The sequence below is a fragment of the Pseudorca crassidens genome, chromosome 12 (genome assembly GCF_039906515.1).
Source record: "Pseudorca crassidens isolate mPseCra1 chromosome 12, mPseCra1.hap1, whole genome shotgun sequence".
Taxonomy (NCBI): domain Eukaryota; kingdom Metazoa; phylum Chordata; class Mammalia; order Artiodactyla; family Delphinidae; genus Pseudorca; species Pseudorca crassidens.
Genome location: NC_090307.1, coordinates 12610156 through 12628195, shown reverse-complemented (window position 1 = coordinate 12628195; position 18040 = coordinate 12610156). Strand labels below are relative to the sequence as shown.

At 41.0% G+C, this 18040-nt stretch overlaps 1 protein-coding gene across 3 annotated transcripts in view; it reads left to right on the top strand.

The window, feature by feature from the left end:
* Nucleotides 1-18040, top strand: part of LOC137203219 (plasminogen activator inhibitor 2-like) — a 49108-nt gene that overhangs the window by 29372 nt on the left and 1696 nt on the right. Inside the window, exons 1-6 of one of the 3 annotated variants that reach the window (XM_067698884.1) lie at nucleotides 5279-5426; nucleotides 9284-9463; nucleotides 12895-13014; nucleotides 14331-14459; nucleotides 14970-15087; nucleotides 17670-17812. In XM_067698884.1, coding sequence (XP_067554985.1) covers nucleotides 9293-9463; nucleotides 12895-13014; nucleotides 14331-14459; nucleotides 14970-15087; nucleotides 17670-17812 — 681 coding nt within the window. In that variant the 5' untranslated portion in view covers nucleotides 5279-5426; nucleotides 9284-9292. Of the gene's footprint in view, nucleotides 1-5278; nucleotides 5427-9283; nucleotides 9464-12894; nucleotides 13015-14330; nucleotides 14460-14969; nucleotides 15088-17669; nucleotides 17813-18040 lie in introns of those variants that run through there. The other 2 variants (XM_067698885.1, XM_067698886.1) reach the window with 2 other exon arrangements.

Genomic DNA, 18040 nt, shown 5'->3' with positions numbered 1-18040 from the left:
CTTTTCTCTCTCTGCATGATGTCTTATCTTTCAGGGCCTTTTTTTTTTTTTTTCTGGCCGCGCCGCACAGCATGCAGGATTTTAGTTCCCCGACCAGGGATCAAACCTGTGCCCCCTGCAGTGGAAGTGCGGAGTCCTAACCACTGGACCGCCAGGGAAGTCCCATTATATGGAGTTTTGTGTCAAAATGGGACTTTCTTTTTTTACTACAATTACATTATGCTTTGGATAACTTCAGTGATGACATTACTACTGAGGTAGATATGATACATCTTTCTAATTTGTATATTTCCCATCTACCAGCAAATCACATAGAAAGGGTAATTATGGAAGTGTTAGTGTTTGCTCATTCAAAGTGGAGAGGAGAATAGAAAGACATTACAACGCGCTGAGCGTTAATAAGTCATTTAGCAAGCATAATGCAAAACAATCAGCCCAGTGTCTATCCTAGTCACTGGGAAAGATTATCATGGTTGTGGCACTCACGGTGTTTACCATCTAGCAGGGAGATAGACACTGAATAGTTCACTGCATGGGCTATTCAATCACGGTTGGATGTGTGTTTCAAAAAAAAGTACAGTGGAGGTTATCTCCATAGTAGAATATTAGAACTTTATTCATAAGGTTGTTTTCTTATTTTGGGCATTATTTCTTCTTTATACCTAATTCAGTGCAGTGCTACTGGGAAGAAAATGAGCACCTTAATCAAATCAACTATCACACCCCTTGTTAACTTATTCATATTATTTAAAATTTAGCCCTAAATTCATAGATTCATAAATTGTTTGGGGAGTTGACATTTGGTAAGCATCTGTTTCTTTCTTAAAATTTTGTTAGGTTGTTTCTAACACTCATTATACTTCAAACATTTCTAAATGATATACAGTCAAAAGTTTTCTTTTATGGCTTCTAAAAAAAAAGAAAGAAAATGAACACCTTGATATAGATACTTTGATAATGTATTTCTGATTTTAAAATTAATGCATACCTATTATAGTACATGTAAAAAATTTTTAAAGTAAGAGAAAAAATGACCAACATCTATAAAGTTATGACCCAGAGATATCACTGTTTACATTTTAACATATTTCCAAGTCGAATTTCTGCACATATTTAATGCATACAGTTCATGTCATACTGTATATATAATTTTATATCCTTCTTTTTTCCACTTAAGATAATCTCATACACATTTCCTAGAAGATAAGAAAATGAGAAGGTGAAAGACATTCCGTTTCATTATTCTTTACTTCCATAGAAGTGATCTGCCCTACAACTGTCGCATATACTATTTCAGGGTAACTAGTCTTATGATAAGACCTAATCTTATATATTTTATAATAGTTAGGAACACTTTGTAGGAGCTGTGCTTTTCTAATTGGTATCCTAGGAGGTGTCTCATCCTCTGGGTTTTTTCTCGTCCAGATTTCCCATATTTTTCTTCTTAAAACACCACTTTTTATAAGCCACTTCCCTTCTCAAGGGTTTGCAGTAAGCTGCCTTTAGATTAGCTCTCAACTCAGTCTGGAATTAGAGACCCCTCTGCAAAATGCTATCATCTTTCCTCTCTCCGTCCCCTAGACACCGACTGCTCCAGGCAGATCTCAGCCAGCCAGCCAATGTGCTTCCCACTTCGTAATTTTAGTGCCTTCCCTTTTCAATCGTCAATTTTTCATTTATCTCAACCCTTTCCTTGAGGTCCTAACACACCTTTTCAATCCTTTCCCCTCCTCCCTATGACACTTCCTACCTTTGGCACCATTCAATCTAGCTCTGAATCATTTATTGCCTTTTACAGCTTTCTCTAATTGTTTGATATGTGAATGTCTTTTCTTCGGATGCTGAGCTCATAAAATTGCTCTATTTGAGGCAGGGCAGCAACTCCCACACCTGGGCGCTCTGTTACAACAGCTAACACTATGGAGCACTTGCCCTATGAAGGATAATATGCTAAGTACTTGGCAGACATTATCCCATCCATTCTTCACAAAAGTCTGTGTCGTTTAGGAATGTTTTTGGCTGCAAATGACAGAGGACCCAATCTGTCTAACAATGCCTAAACAATACAGACTTATTTATTATCTAATGTAATTATAACAACAGGAACAAAAATTGGAGGTAGGTGGTTTCCAGCGTTGGCTTAGCAACTCTCTGATGTCCGGGCTCTGCTTTGGCATCTCCACAAGTCTTTTCGGCTTTCCGCATGGGTGTGATGTGGCTGTAGCATTTCCTGGCATCACATCCTCACACAGCCCTGCTCAAAGTCGGGTAGGAGGAGGGGGTGTAGGATAGGAAGTTCTCTTTGCATATCTCCTCTTATCAGGAAGGAAAAATTTCCCCAAACATTTCCCGGCAGACTTCTCCCACATCTCATTGACCAGAACTGGGCTATCTATCCACCCCCTAGACCAGCAAAGAGGTCCTTCTTCCCAAGATCAAGAAATCTCTGAATAATACTAAAAATCAGGAAGAAGGACAGCAAAAATGGATTGCTCTTGCACAGGCAACAAACAGTACCAGCCACACAGCGTATTAGGAAATTAAAGTTCAGAGAAGCCGAGGAATTTGTGCAAGATTATGCAACTACTAAATGGCAGAAAGAGGTTTCAAATCAGATCTTTCTGAGCCTCTCAGAATCCACATCTTTGCTCACCGCACTTTAAAGTCTTTCTAGAGAGTTTTCGAATCTTATTCATCAAAAAGTATTTAGTACCCACTTGATGCTCAGCACTGTTCTTGCTGCTAAAAGGGAATTAAGTGTACAGTATCATCTAGTTAGTGATAGAAGCCCAACCTGGATGAAACAGCTAGAACACATACAATTTATTAACTAATTAATAATCATTATTACGTTGCAAGTTCAAGTCTAAGTGGTGCGGTTCTATGTAGCAGGAGTTCACTGAGGTTTGTAGAAGTCAGACTGGATTTCATGGATGCTGTGGGGTGTGAATCAAACCTCACAGACCTGGATCAGTGGGGATAAGGGTGGCTAAAGTTCTAGGTATGTTCACTATTGGCTTAGCAGACTGCTGTGCTGCCTATGTGTGGTTAAAAAATGGTTGAACAAATTGGTTACATTGCCAGAGGGGGCCCTCCAGCGGACTGAGACCGAAAAGGGAGAGAGACCTAGACCACAAAGCAATAGCATCTACTGAACTCACTGAGACAGAGAACTGGCTGAGTGCCAAGGGATGTGAAAACTTATAAAAGGGTCAGTGGCTCCCTGCAAGGTTTCTTCAGTCTAACGGAGGAAGCTGGGAGTTGAAAGGTCACTGTTGAGGTGGAATTCCAGTTCTTTTTGTGACCTGAGACCTTCCAGAAATGAATAAATCGAATAATTTGGCTTTTGACTGCCACATACATGTTCTGAAGAATGCACCTATCTCATTTTCCCTTTAATAATAATGAGGGGTTTGGGGTAAGTCAACTCAGTCCTTTTTGACCAGAGACTCACGTTAGCAAGACGAGGTAAGGATAAAATCTGGCTCATGGACCAGGGTCAAGCTAAGATGCCCACACAGGGCTCAGACCCACAGGCTTGGTTTGTTTTTTTTTTTTGCGGTACGCGGGCCTCTCACTGTTGTGGCCTCTCCCGTTGCGGAGCACAGGCTCTGGACGCGCAGGCTCAGCGGCCATGGCTCACGGGCCCAGCCGCTCCGCGGCATGTGAGATCTTCCCGGACCGGGGCACGAACCTCGGCAGGAGGACTCTCAACCACTGCGCCACCAGGGAAGCCCCACAGGCTTGGTTCTGCAGACACTCCAGATTGTCAACTCAGCTCTTCAAGCACAGACATGGAGCTCGCCACACCAGCCGAGGAGAAGCATGGTGCCTTTACTTCTTTTCATCCCTATCCCTGTGAGGATTTGCTATGCATAAAAGTAAAGCGTGCAACTAGAGATTATCATACTAAGTGAAGTAAGTCCGAAAGAGAAAGACAAATACCATATGATATCACTTATAGGTGGAACCTAAAATATGGCACAAATGAACCTATCCTATGAAAGAGAAACAGACTCACAGACAAAGAGAACAGACTTGTGGTTGCTAAGGGGAAGTGGGGAGGGAGAGGGATGGACTGGGAATTTGGGGTTGGTAGATGCAAACTATTACACTGAGAATGGATAAACAACAAGGTCCTACTCTATAGCACAGGGAACTATATCCAATCTCCTGGGATAAACCATAATGGCAAAGAATATTAAAAAAAGAATGTGTGTGGGCTTCCCTGGTGGCGCACTGGTTGAGAGTCCGCCTGCCGATGCAGGGGACACGGGTTCGTGCCCCAGTCCGGGAAGATCCCACATGCTGCGGGCACGTGAGCCGTGGCCGCTGAGCCTGCGCGTCTGGAGCCTGTGCTCCGCAACGGGAGAGGCTGCAACAGTGAGAGGCCCGCGTACCGCAAAAAAAAAAAAAAAAAAGAATTGTGTGTATGTGTAAAACTGAGTCATTTTGCTGTACAGCAGAGACTGGCAGAACATTGTAAATCAACTATACTTCAATTAAAAAAAAAGTAAAGTGTAGAGAAGCCATCTTTACAATGTGTTGCAAACACTTTTCAATAAGCTCTAACAATATGAACATTTTCAGACTCAGATTCTATTTCATTATGCCCATCTTTTATCTATTTTTACTCCTCAAATTCCTTTGGTTGTATCTAAAAATCTAGTGAATTTTCTGAATCATGTTTTCGACATCACAAATTCCACTTAACACCTATAATTTATAGAGTTAAAAATCAACTTAAAGTACACAGTGGATTTTCATTGTTTAAACATAAGATCTATGTTCTAAAGAAGGGCAAATGAGAAGATCTTTGGGTGTGGTTTGTGACAGGATATTAGGGTGGAACCCAGAATTACACAGGAAATTATAGCTTGAGAAAATGTAAGACGGTATAAAATAGAGAATTTATAAGGAAGAAAAGTGGTATTTTTTTTCTTTCCATTCCCAAAGCATTGCTTGGGGGCGGCTTAGATTCAGAAGAGAAAGGATTCCATTGCTTTTAAGTATTGCAAAGAGCTCCCAGGCCACCCTTGTCAAAAGACAGAAGGGATGTTGCAGAATTTGGTACTATGAGAACAAGTACCAAACAACAATTTCGTACTATGAGAACAAGAACAAACAGCAGCTGACAGGTTTTAGCTAGTTTTTACAGGCATGTGTAGATATTGCCAAATTCTTAAGTTTCTGAATGACGTCATCCTCCCAACAAATTTCTTAAATGATGCCTTAGCAAACAAGCAATTCTATCCTAACGATGTGTTTCTGAGTAAAATGTTGACTCACTCAAAGGATACAGATTAGAAGGAGAGAGAAGAAAATGCTCTGTGGGAGGGGCAGAGCTTTATAAAACCGGTCGTCGCCATGCCTGAACTCTTAACAACTCTCAGAGGACCGTTTCTTGTCAGACAGAGAATAACCAGGTATTTCAGTCATGTCCATGTCTATCTCTATGAAATATGGTTTTATTTTGCACACTGGTATTATTAATACAATGAAAATTAAAATGTGGGATGTTTTTAGAAGACGGGTGAAAATTTACTGGTGTTTTCTTGTTTTGTTGTTTGTTTGAGAATATTTTAGTTCTAGGTTTGAATTAAATTTATAGCAAGACCTCATCTTAAATCTCAGAGGCCAGCAAAGGCCTGTGTAACATTCATCAAACCAAAAGGTACATTTAGGTTGTGATGTCAATTTTACCAAACAGCTTAGAATGTGTATATTCTTTACTAGTTAGTGTTTGGCACTGAACTTGATGAGAATAGCTAGACCAATTAAAATGTATTAATTTAGCAACTGAAAGTAATCTATAAATTGTGTATACATATAATAAAGGCAAAAAAGATGACTCAGTTTTTAATCTAAAACAATCAGAAATTAAGCAGGAAGCTGGGTTGGGTCAGTTCAGTACCAAAATACCTTTATTGAATTTAGTTCAATAATCAGTCAATCTAGTGAGAGGGGAAAAATCAGCCAAATTAGTTGCTGGATTGACTGAAGTAATAGTTCAGTAATAGTAATAAATCATTTAATACCCCATAGACAAAAAATTACTCATGATGAAAGTCATCAAATATCAGAAAATGTCTTTACTTTTGTGGAGGGAGAATTTGGTAATTTGAAAGGGAAATTTCCTTGAAGTTATTGTTTTCTCTGTGTTCTCATTAATTTTTGTGGTCAATTTCAGAATATCTGCACCGTGTCGTTGCAAAAAAAATTATTTAAAATGCTACAGCAAACTGAAATCTAACCTGCGATGCCAACGAGCACAGCAACTGTTGTAGTGGCTCTGGCAGCACCTCCCAAGTTCTTTGTCACCTGTGCCAAGTTTCAGTGGCACATCTGTCAACTTGTTTTACAGGAACGGACACAGACATCATGGAGCCCAGCCCCACATATGCTTTTCATCCGTTTGTTCTTCTAAAGAGAATATTCAATGTTGATTAGGAATATAACCTCCGGAAGCTGATAAAGTTGTGTAACTCTGGTGTTAAGAAATTCACAACAGGTGCTAACCTAAGAGGTTATGCTATCTGATGTCACTCAGTGATTCAGTTTTACATGGTCTTCTTAGGCAGACTCTCACCTAAATGTAAGGTGTGGATTTGTTAGAGAATCAGAAGACACTATATATATATATATATATATATATATATATATATATATATATATATATAAATATATATATATAAATATAAACTTCTCAAACCTTATTTGAAAGGTCTGTAGGAAAAGCACTAGAGTTGGAATCAGAAGGCTGAGATTCAATCTAGGCTTTGAAACCAGCTGTGCAATCAACATCTTCATATTTTCATTGCTATAATAGGAATTACTAGGTTTAGTGGGCAAGTAATTATGCAAGTTAAATAAGGCAGTGAGGCCGAAGGAATTTGGTAACTGCAATATAGACAACACATATTATTTTTTATGATAAATGCAGTTAACTGTACCTGATCTTAAAGATAAAATTTAGACTACTTTTAAAAGAAGTACATGCATCTGGGATGATCCAATTCTGTCCTAATTCATTTTTTATTTCTTTATACAGTCAACTGAAATCCTAACGTGGCATTAAAACCCTCTCTGATAGTTTGTCTTGACACTTAAAGTTTGTTAGTGTCAAAGTGACAGACTATGGAGGTCGTTTTAAAGAATTAGGTATAGGAGAGGCCTCCATTGATTTTTCTGGCTCTGATCCCTTATTTATTTTTTCACACAATAGAGAAATATTTATTTATATTATTCTCAGTTTGTTTCTGAAATGTTACTGAGATAATTTACAAAAAAAGGTCTACCCAGGACTAATTCATCATAAAGATGATTTTAAATTGTAGAAGGAAGAGAAAACAAATTTCTGAGCCACCCAAGGTAATCTAATCTCAGTGATGAAGCAAGAGAAAAAAATAGCGATTTTAGTTTTTTAACTTAATAAGCCTTCTAGGAGTATTACAAACTTGCTTCCTTCCTCTTTTTATCTCCTCTTTCTAGTATTTCTCTAACTAGTAACTGGCCTAAACTCCTACACACAGCAGTGAGGTTAAACAGCAGCAGGTAAAGCAGTGAGCGACATTGGACAGAGAGGGTTTCTGAAGCAGACCCGGGCTTGAATCCCTGCACCATTACATACAAACTCTGTGACCTTATACAAGTTGCTTACCCTCTCTGGGCATCAGGATGTAACCTATACAGTAAAGATCCTAATATCTACCTCATACAGATCCCATGAATATTAAATATTAAAGGAGACAAGAAGACATGAGAGAGTTCTGGGGACAAGTTTTACCTAATTTACCATTTTGTCTTGAAAAAATACAATTGAGTGGTATTTCCCATAAGAAATTTTGACGGAAATTGCAATCACTTTCTTCAAAAGAAATGTTGGTGAACCAAGTGTTCACATAAAACACCCATGGATTAGGGTGATGTGAGCCTGGGAGGCCCTGCTGAGTGAGTCCAAGCCTGAAGAGCTGCAGGACGTGCCTCACGGGGCATGGGGCAGCTCCCCAGCCACTGTCACAGATGGTTTCCTGTAGGTGATGAGTGTCTGCGTCGCTTGGTGTATTTATAGATTTTGGTAATTGTAGGGTGTGTTTTAAGCCGCTACAAAAGCATAAGATACAGTTTGTCGGCCAGAATCAACAGGTGTGTCCAAGCGTTCGTTTGGCTGCATGCAGAGCCTTAGGTCATGGAGGGCGTGTCTGTTATTTATCTTCAGATGGTGGATGGGGTGTGTGTGTGTGTGTGTGTGTGTGTGTGTGTGTGTGTGTGTGTGTGTGTGTGTGTGTGTGTGTGTGTTCTATAGCCCCAGGACCACCCCTGCAATGGGACCTGGCATTGACTTCCCTACTAGGGATGGTGGGAGGAGGGGGCCTTTCCACCTCTCCCAGTAATGAACTGCTCAGCTCAGGGGTTGCTTTGGTAGAAAGGCTATGGTGTGTGTGAGTGGAGGGGTGCAGGTATGCGAGGTAGGGCTGTGTAAAAATGCCCACTCTCAAACGGTGAGTCTAGGTCACTTCTAGAAGCAAGGAATTTGAAAGAAGTTTGACCATCTCCATTGGCGCCAATCAGAGTGTATATGCACGTGGCATACATGTGAATATGCATGTATTTGCCTGTGGGGTGTGTGTGTGTGGTGTGTATCTGTGGGTACAACACAGAGGCTGAGAACATGACCCTGGAGGCTGGCTACCCACCTACCACCTTCAATTTCCAGTCCTTCCCCTTATAGTCGAGTGACACTCGTCACTTTTCTTCTCTCTGGGCAGTAGTTTCTTCCTTTGTAAAACAGGAATAGCAATGCCTTCCTCAGAGGGTTTCCATAAAGATTAACTGGTTACTACAGGTGAGATGTTTAAAACAGCATCTGTTGTACAGTAAGGTTTCGATAAAGGCTATTTATTGTTATTGCTGTTATTATCACTATTATGATGTGGAGTGTCACTACTCATCGCATGACTGCTCCCTCTATCTCAGGATTGGCTACATAATTTGCAGTAGCCAGTGCAAAGGAAAATGCAGGGCCCTTTGTTTAAAATTATTAAGAATTGCAAGGTTGTGGGAGCAGTGCATTGTACCGAGTGTGGGACCCTTTGTGGCTGCACAGGTCCCAGGATCACGATGATGCTGTCCCTGCTCTACCTCATGCTCTTGGATGAAAGGAGAACAGAGAGGGAACCCCTGCCCCGTGCAGGGTACAGCCTGTACTGCTCTGCTGACATCACTCAAAATGTTGAGTCATCTTTTAGAGCTGTTTATTTTTTTCCCCTCACTTTCCTTCTAGATTGAAACAATGGAAGAACTTTGCAAGGCGAACACTATCTTTGCCCTCAGTTTCTTCAGCCATCTGGCAAATACAAGTGCTGCCACCCAGAATCTCTTCTTCTCTCCATGGAGCATCTCCTCCACCATGGCCATGATCTACCTGGGTGCCAGGGGCAACACTGCAGACCAGATGGCCAAAGTAAGTTTCTGTTAAAGTTCCAAATTAGAACAGAATGATTCCTGAACTGAATTGTAGAATTGCTCTGATTACATGCCTGAGACATCTTGACTCTAACAAGGTCAGCAATCATCACAAGCCATTACAACACAAGTTCCTTAGATTCAAATCTATAAAACAGCCAAACCACAAACACCCTCAGTGGTAGACAGCAGAAATCGTACCAGAATTTCTTACCCTGCAAGGTTAGAAAGGGTTAATAGTGACAACGTCTTATATTTGATAGTATAAATGCTTATATTTTTCAAAGTATTTGCAAGCTTTATCTCTATTGGTTTTAAGACAAGTGTCATTTAACACAGTGGGGAGAGTGGCAGTGGGAATGAAGCACTTTTCCCAGGGCTTCTTCTGGTTTCCACCCTCCTAGCTCAGGTTCCTTCCATTCATGTAAAGAATTCCTTCCAGTGGTTTTAAGAGAGTGTCACAAAGGGAAAAGATATCCCAGACCCATGATCTCCGCACTCTGGGAGATGCACAGAGAGCAGTGTGACTTCAGAGGACCTCAGCCAACATTCTCAACCCCATGAGTTCATGTCAACAAAATGGGGCTGACGTGATGGCCAGTCCTCAAAGTCAAGGACAGGGTGTGGGACAGCATTGTGAGCTATTTCTGTTAAGGCCACTGGCTTCCTTCCTTGGTGAAGGAAGCTGACACCAGCTCAGTCAGGGGACCCTTTCACTAAGTCTGGGGCCATGGAAATATACTGAACTACTTCAACTGTACATGGCAATGGTCCTATGGGATGAATTCAGCACCATTAAAATTCACATGATCCTGTATTTCCCGGGTCAGTGACCAGACAAAGTAATATATAATTAAAATTCTTTCCTATTCCCATGTGTACAAACATTAAAATTGAATGCTTTAAGTACAGGCTCTGGTTTCTCACCAACACGGATTCTGTTTTCAGCCACGCCAAAATGCTGCCGGCTACTTTTGAGTTTCCCAGGAGAACCGCACCTGAGTGTGTGCATATAGATAGATGGATATCTCCTTCCAGGTACACGGTGACCCACTTAAGATGGGTCTTGTTTGGAGTGGCCCACAGAGAGCGTTGGCCTATCTCACTGCAGCAGGAAAAGGGATGGAAGTGTCACTCCCTGCGTTTGTGGCAGTTTAAACATCAAGACTTACAACAAAACCCAGTTGCTCACATCTGAGAGCAGCAACATTTTGCAAAACTCCTTCCCTCTATTTTCTTTGCCTTGAAAAGAATAAGTGCAGTGAACTCTATTAAAAACTTTAGAGAACATCAGGGTCTTCATTTTTTAGATGTAAAGGCATCAGAAGCAATATTTCTTTGAGGACAAATGCCAAATGAAGTGCTCTAAGTACGTTAAGTAAAAAATGGGATTTTGATGCAAAAGGAAAATTAACTTATTGGTCACTCGACACAACACAGCTTTTCTGTGTTTGGCGTGTGCTTTCAGCACATGGGACAAGGGGTTTATATAGTTTTCTTGTAACTGTGCTGCATGGGCAGATTTTAAAATTCAAAGACAAATTTGGTTAATTCCCTACTAAAAAACGAGGAGAAGCTCTTTGGTTGGAGGAGGAAGCAGGGATTTTGGGGACAGACCTGCCTGTGTTTGGGTGGTAACTTTGCCATTTACCAGGTGTGTGAGGGAAGGCATTTCAACTCTCTGAGCCTCAGTTTTCTTTCTTTTTTCTTGTGGTACGCGGGCCTCTCACTGTCGCGGCCTCTCCCGTTGTGGAGCACAGGCTCCGGACGCGCAGGCTCAGCGGCCATGGCTCACGGGCCCAGCCGCTCCGCGGCACGTGGGATCTTCCCGGACCGGGGCACGAACCCGTGTCCCCTGCATCAGCAGGCGGACTCTCAACCACTGCGCCACCAGGGATGCCCAGTTTTCATATTTTTAAAAGGAGAATGAAAATGCATAACCGGCAAGATGGGTGTGAAGATTAGAAAGAATAGGAGAAGCAGGTGTTAGAACTAAAAGTTATCATAGCTGACACTTATAGTGCCCTGGCCAGGCACCTTTCTAAGAACGTTTTATAGTTTACCCACAGAATACAAAATCCTGTGAGGTAGGTGCTCTGATTACCATAGTCCTTTCATAGAAATGAGAAATTTAGGGCAAGAAGAGGCCACACAGTTGGGAATTGATACAGCTGGTAAAGGTGACATAGTTGTAATGGAATAAAGGAATGCGTGGAAGGGATAAACTCTTACAGAGCACAAGCGATGTGAGAGCAGCAGTTGTACTGTTACCAGCTCTTCTCTTTAGGGTAAGGCCACGGATCTGCCCAGGCCGAGCCGCCTCTCTGGGCAGGGTGCATCCCTCAGCGTGGCCCGGGTCACCTCACATCCCCCCTCCTGCAGCGACTCTCGCAGTGACTCGGGAGGCCTTTAGTGCTAGCTCCAAGACCCCATCAGTCTCCTTAAAAGGGAGGACAACCGGAGAAGCTGTTACATGAAATATTCTTCCCTTACGTGGCGGCAGAGTCAGACCACTTCTTTTCAAAGAGTATTAGGTAAGACTCATAATGTGTGATCTGAAGAGCAGAGAGAGACCCCACAAATCCTAACACCTCTCCTTCCAGCCTGGAGATTCACCACCTGCTGGACAAGCCTGCCTTTCCTTCCTTAGCAGAACGTCTACCTCTCCTGGGACCCCACGGGGATGGGACCCAAAGGATGTTGGAGGTGGGAGTGGGTGGGTAGCAGGGCCAGGCTCGGGGGTGCTGAGACTGGCTGAGCCAGGCTGGGAAGGCTCCAGTTTGGGGAAGGCCTCCTGAGGGCCCTCCCGGGGCCAGTGTGCACCTACCAGCTTCACTGCTATCCTGATCTGCCACTGACAACATAAAGAGATTCATATTGTCATCTTACCTCTGCCATTTGCCCCCCACATGGACAGACGTGTGGGATTTCTTTATGTGTAAATAAGGGATGTGCAAATATTTTAGGTGATCCCTGTAATATTGAGTGACCTGCTTTTATGTTTAAGCTAGCTGTGGCTTGTAGTTTTTGACAGGTTAGAAGTGTGTAATATATAAGGCCACTGAATAGAGAGATACAAGATTGGGAGTTAACCTTATTGCTTCCTTCAGAATACTGGCATGTTTTCAAGGCAACTTATGGGTTGGGTTATAATTTAGATAATTTAGAGGTTATAAATCATCTCATCATAACAATTTGCCGTCAGAATGGCCAGCCTATGAATTAGCATAAAATAGTTCGTGCTGAGTCCTGTGAAGGACACTTCCGCTGGCTGACACATGTTACATATGAAGAGCATCTATGCTTGTTACCATACACAAAGACAGGAAACGAGAGTAGGACCACTAAGAGGAGCTTGAGAGCCATTGGTTTAAAAGTGACGTAATGCAGCAGGAAAATGCACCCAATTCTCTGGAATTCCAATTGTAGGTGCTTCAGTTTAACAAAGGTGGAGACCACAAAGTCGCCCCAGACACCCAAGACATCTTCACCAGTTGTGAATTCACACAGAAGATCCAGAGGGGCACTTATCCTGATGCTATTCTGAAGGTATCTGACTCATCCATTTCTATTTCTTTTGTATTTTATTTCCAGAATATTCTTGTCTTAAAATCACAGTATTAGACAGGGAAGGAACCTAGTACAACTTCCCTCCTTCATAGAAAGACAACTAAGGCTCACAGTCCTTGAGTAAATATCCTACTCTGATAAGTAAGGGCAGAGCCAGGGTAGAATCCAGACTTCACGCCTTCCAGGCCAGGACTACTCCTAAATTCCATCACCCCACTCTGCCACTAGTTGGGGATGTATAATTTATTCTAATGCCATTGTGGAGACTCCTAGAATACACATGCATAGATGCAGATTTCCAGAGTAAGGGGTGACAAGTAATTGAGGAATGGAGAAGGCCCGGCTTGGTGACTTCATGAAAGGTCACTGACCCTCAAATATCCTTTATGTCCTCCCCTTCTATCTCCTATGATCTATCTATCTATCTATCACCTATCTATCATCTATCTATCTACCTACTATGTATCATCTATCTATCTATCTATCTAATCTCTTCAGCTAATCTATCTCACGTAGTCATTTCTTTCCCCAATACTCCATTTCCTTAAACACCAGCTATCCAGCTACATTGTAGGAGATGCGCTCCTATGGGTAAACAACTTCCACGATCACACTCCTAAGTTAGGTTATGGGGAGATACCCCACATAGCTTTCTCCTTGGGAATCCTGATGCTCCATCTGCCTGTCAGCCGGGGAGTTATGGACTTAGGAGGGGAAGAGGCCCGTTCAGTATGGAGATGCTGCCAGGTCTGAATGGACAGCAGTCCAGCTGCAGGGCTCTGACCTCTGCTTCACCCAGGCGCTGCGGTGACTAAGCCCTGTTTGTGTCATCGTGCTTACAAACTTCAGGTTGGGGATTGGAATTTCCCTCAATTTCCTGCTTTCTAAAACCCAGATTTTCCACTTCACAGACTACCCCTTAATTATAAAACGGTACTTGCAGAAGTTCTATGAACTTTTTAAAGAACACTTCTAAGGCAACATTTTAATATAATAAAAATTGCTTACAGACTTTGTAGTTCAGGAGACTGTAAAAGGAGCCTTTCTTCTAGGATCTTTGTTACTTAATGGTTCAATCCAGTCCGTAGACACAGTAAAATCTGAAACAAATAAAAAAAATTAGCTGATATTATCCATATCAACAATGTTTCCTCAGAGATTCCTCTAACGTGCCAGAAAAAAGTATACTTTAATACAGCATTTTATTGATGTACTGGAAAAAATACCATTGCTTAAGAAATATCTTGTTTAGGAGTCTTGAGTTACATAAAGAGAGTCTCTCCTTTCTGTTTAAGGCACAAGCTGCAGACACAATCCATTCATCCTTCCGTTCTCTCAGCTCCGCCATGAAAACGTCCACAGGGGAGTATTTATTGGAAAGTGCCAATAAGCTGTTTGGCGATAAGTCTGCAAGATTCAGGGAAGTAAGTGAAACGTGCGATTTAAATGGCAGGGCCCCAAACTTACAGGGAGGTCAGTTTTAAAGCTGTTCTCTCTTATTCATGCTGAGGGAGTCAGAATTCCACATGGGTTCCCTTAGACTCCCTAAGGCCATTGGACACTATCCAACGCAGCTATCCCTATGCTCCCTCTGTGGGTGCTTTCTCTCCCTGCTGCAAAATTCCCACCTGTGAGTCGTAAGTCAGGAAGAGCACAGCTGATGTCCAGAGCCTCTATCCCCACACCCGACGTCTCCCCTTGTACCCAGTGGTCATAATGCAAAGCGTGCAGGACAGCAAATAGAATTGGGACTGGAGTTGGGGGTGGAGGTCAAGAGAACACATATAATCAGCCCCCCTAGCCAACCTCCACCCCTACCCCTACCTCAGGCTCCCCAGTCTTGACAGGAAGCCTGTAATTTATAATTACACCAAGGCTTGTTCAGTATATATTCTATGTAAACTTTGTCTTTTTTTTTTTTTTTTGCTTTAAAGAGATACATGCAGCTCTCCAAGAAATATTACTCTACAGAACCCCAGGCAGTTGACTTCCTAGAACGTGCAGAAGATGCCAGAAAAAAGATTAATTCCTGGGTCAAGACTCAAACCAAAGGTAAAACCAAGGAAGTAGTTTCTGCTCTTCTTTCCACTTAGAAAGCACTTATGTAGTTTTTAGAAAACCATCCTTAGCCCTTACTCCCAACCTTAGTTATTTTGATTAATGTAACCTGATTCTTGTTGAGCCACGTGGTGTTTTAAGTGAGAAAAAAATAATTGAGGTCTACTAATAGAAGACATATATTCAGTACTTAAATAATCTGATTTTGGATATTACCTTAGAATAGAATATAAGAGGAGACAGCTCTTTTCTAACAGGACATACCAGTATTGGAATAATTGTGACTCTGTGTCTACTGTGGACAAAAACAAAGAAAAAAGGCGTGACCTTCAAATGAGTAATTGGTGTGAGAATACTAGCAATGGAAAAAGGAGGGATCATAAAATTTTAACTCTTCTGTTTCACCATTCAGAGTCAGTATGTTGTCAAGTTCTTTTGGTCCCTGCTCCATCTCTCCTGGATTGTCTAAGCCACTTCTACCTTTGTAATGCATGTCCTTAATTCTTTGTTGTTTTTTAATTTTTAAAAATTTATTTTATTTTTTTAACATCTTTATTGGAGTATAACTACTTTACAATGGTGTGTTAGTTTCTGCTTTATAACAAAGTGAATCAGTTATACATATACATACATCCCCATATCTCTTCTCTCTTGCGTCTCCCTCCCACCCTCCCTATCCCACCCCTCCAGGTGGTCACAAAGCACCGAGCTGATCTCCCTGTGCTATGCGGCTGCTTCCCACTAGCTGTCTATTTTACGTTTGGTAGTGTATATATGTCCATGCCACTCTCTCACTTTGTCACAGCTTACCCTTCCCCCTCCCCATATCATCAGGCCCATTCTCTAGTAGGTCTGTGTCTTTATTCCCATCTTGCCCCTAGGTTCTTCATGACCTTTTTTTTTTTTCCTTAGATTCCCATCCAAAATCCCACTACCTGTTAGTAGTGAAGCTGGGGTTCCCTCTTCTTCTGAGCCTTAGTCTAATTCTGGAATTCTTCAATTGGATGTTTAAAGTGTTTGCTAACTTAATGCAAAAAATGGATTTTCATTTACCTCCTGTGTTTAAAACATTGTTTCAAGCCATAGTGTGGTGTCTTGGTTTCTCCGTTACCACAGTGGAAAAAACACATGAACTAAGTTCTATAGAATTTTTAAAAAATGTTTTGTTTCTCTGAAAATAGTTGATCTACTTTAGTTCTTCATTTCTAGATTTTTAAATTACTGCTGTAAAATATTGACACACCACTGACAAAAATGAAGCAGGGAAAGTGAAGATTAACAGAAGTGAAAGTAAAAAGGTATTGCAAAATTAAAGAGACTCATGAAAGTCTTGCTTTTTTGAGAACAGCAAGAATTTCTCTTCTCTTTAAGCATTTGTGTTGAATGGCTGTAAATCAATCAGTGGAATTGCCAAAATGCCAAGTAGTCATTTGGGCTCATTGTTTTAGAAAATTTTATAATAATTTGAGACAATTTCTGTTTTATTTGTTAGGATCAAATACTAGTTTTTCCATATGCATTACAGAGTTAAATAAAGTCCTAGTAGATTTCTGTGGTAACCAAGAATTTTAATTCCCTGAGGGATATATTGAATAGAAATACTGAATGACTATACTGAAGCTGGTCAGACTACAGTGACCTTTTTGTTCGTGTCCTATGTCTGTCAGTAGGAATGGAAGACGGTGGAATTCTGACCAGCTGACAAGCATTGCGACCTTGGGAGGGTTGCTAATCTCTCTTACTATGATGTTCATTTGTATAAAATGACAATAATAATACCTACTAGAGTAGTTGTGAGGATTAAATAATGTATTTAGTGGTTGAAATATTGCAGAGCAGGTATTCACTATAAGTGGCCTGTCTCTTAAACCAACTATAAAAAAAAAATCACGTTCAGATGTTATCATTTCTGAGAACCTTCTCTGACTCCTCACTTGTTTACTCCCTTCTCTGTGATGTCATAGTTCTCTGTATTATTTAGCTCTCTTATAGAACTTATCACACATTGTTTCCTGACTGATTTAGAATCTCTCTTCCAATATTCTCAGTCCCACCAGGACAAGTCTTCCTTTCTCACTTCATGAATCTGTGCTACTCCTGGTGTAGGTCTAGCCCAACTTCCAAAAAACTGTTTTTGGGTCAATGAATGGGTCACAGGGATAGACTGTCTAGACCAGATCTTGAAGGAGCCCTAGTGACATATGTACTGTGGAAAGGCACTATTATGTTCCTTAAGTGACTCTTTTTCACTCCCATCCGAATTAACTAACTTCATACAACTACAAAACTTTGAGAAAGAGTATAAAAGGAACTTAAAATTTTTTTCCAAGTCTGATAGTAATTCTAAACCTTAATTGCATTACTTCTTCATTTTCTCTTGGAAAATGAAATCTGGTCTCAGTTTTACTTATGATTTAGGTAAATCGAGAGAAAAACTTAAGCTTGAAGGTCAACATCTCTGCAGAGTTTGATAAATGTGGATGCTGAGTTTGATGGTGACTCAAAAGATTCAAGAAATCATGATAACTTTACAGTTCTTAATCATGAAACCTAAACATATATCATATTTTCTGTAGGCAAAATCCCAAACTTGTTACCTGAAGGTTCTATAGATGCAGAGACCAAGATGGTCCTGGTGAATGCTGTCTACTTCAAAGGAAATTGGAAAACTCCATTTCAGAAGAAATTAAACAGGCTTTATCCTTTCCGTGTGAACTTGGTACGAGACAATGAGACAGATTTTCTTAACGTATATTTTAGGGCCTTTGACAAAATAGAGAAAGAAAAGTTAGGGACCACTCACTGATACTTGCACATAATTTGCCAGTTATAAGTTATGCACATTGGATAGTTGATTGACTCTATTCCATTTTTTGACCTGTCAAACTAGATTAATAATAATATCCAACTCAAATTATTGTTGTAAGGATTCAACGAGATTTTGCAG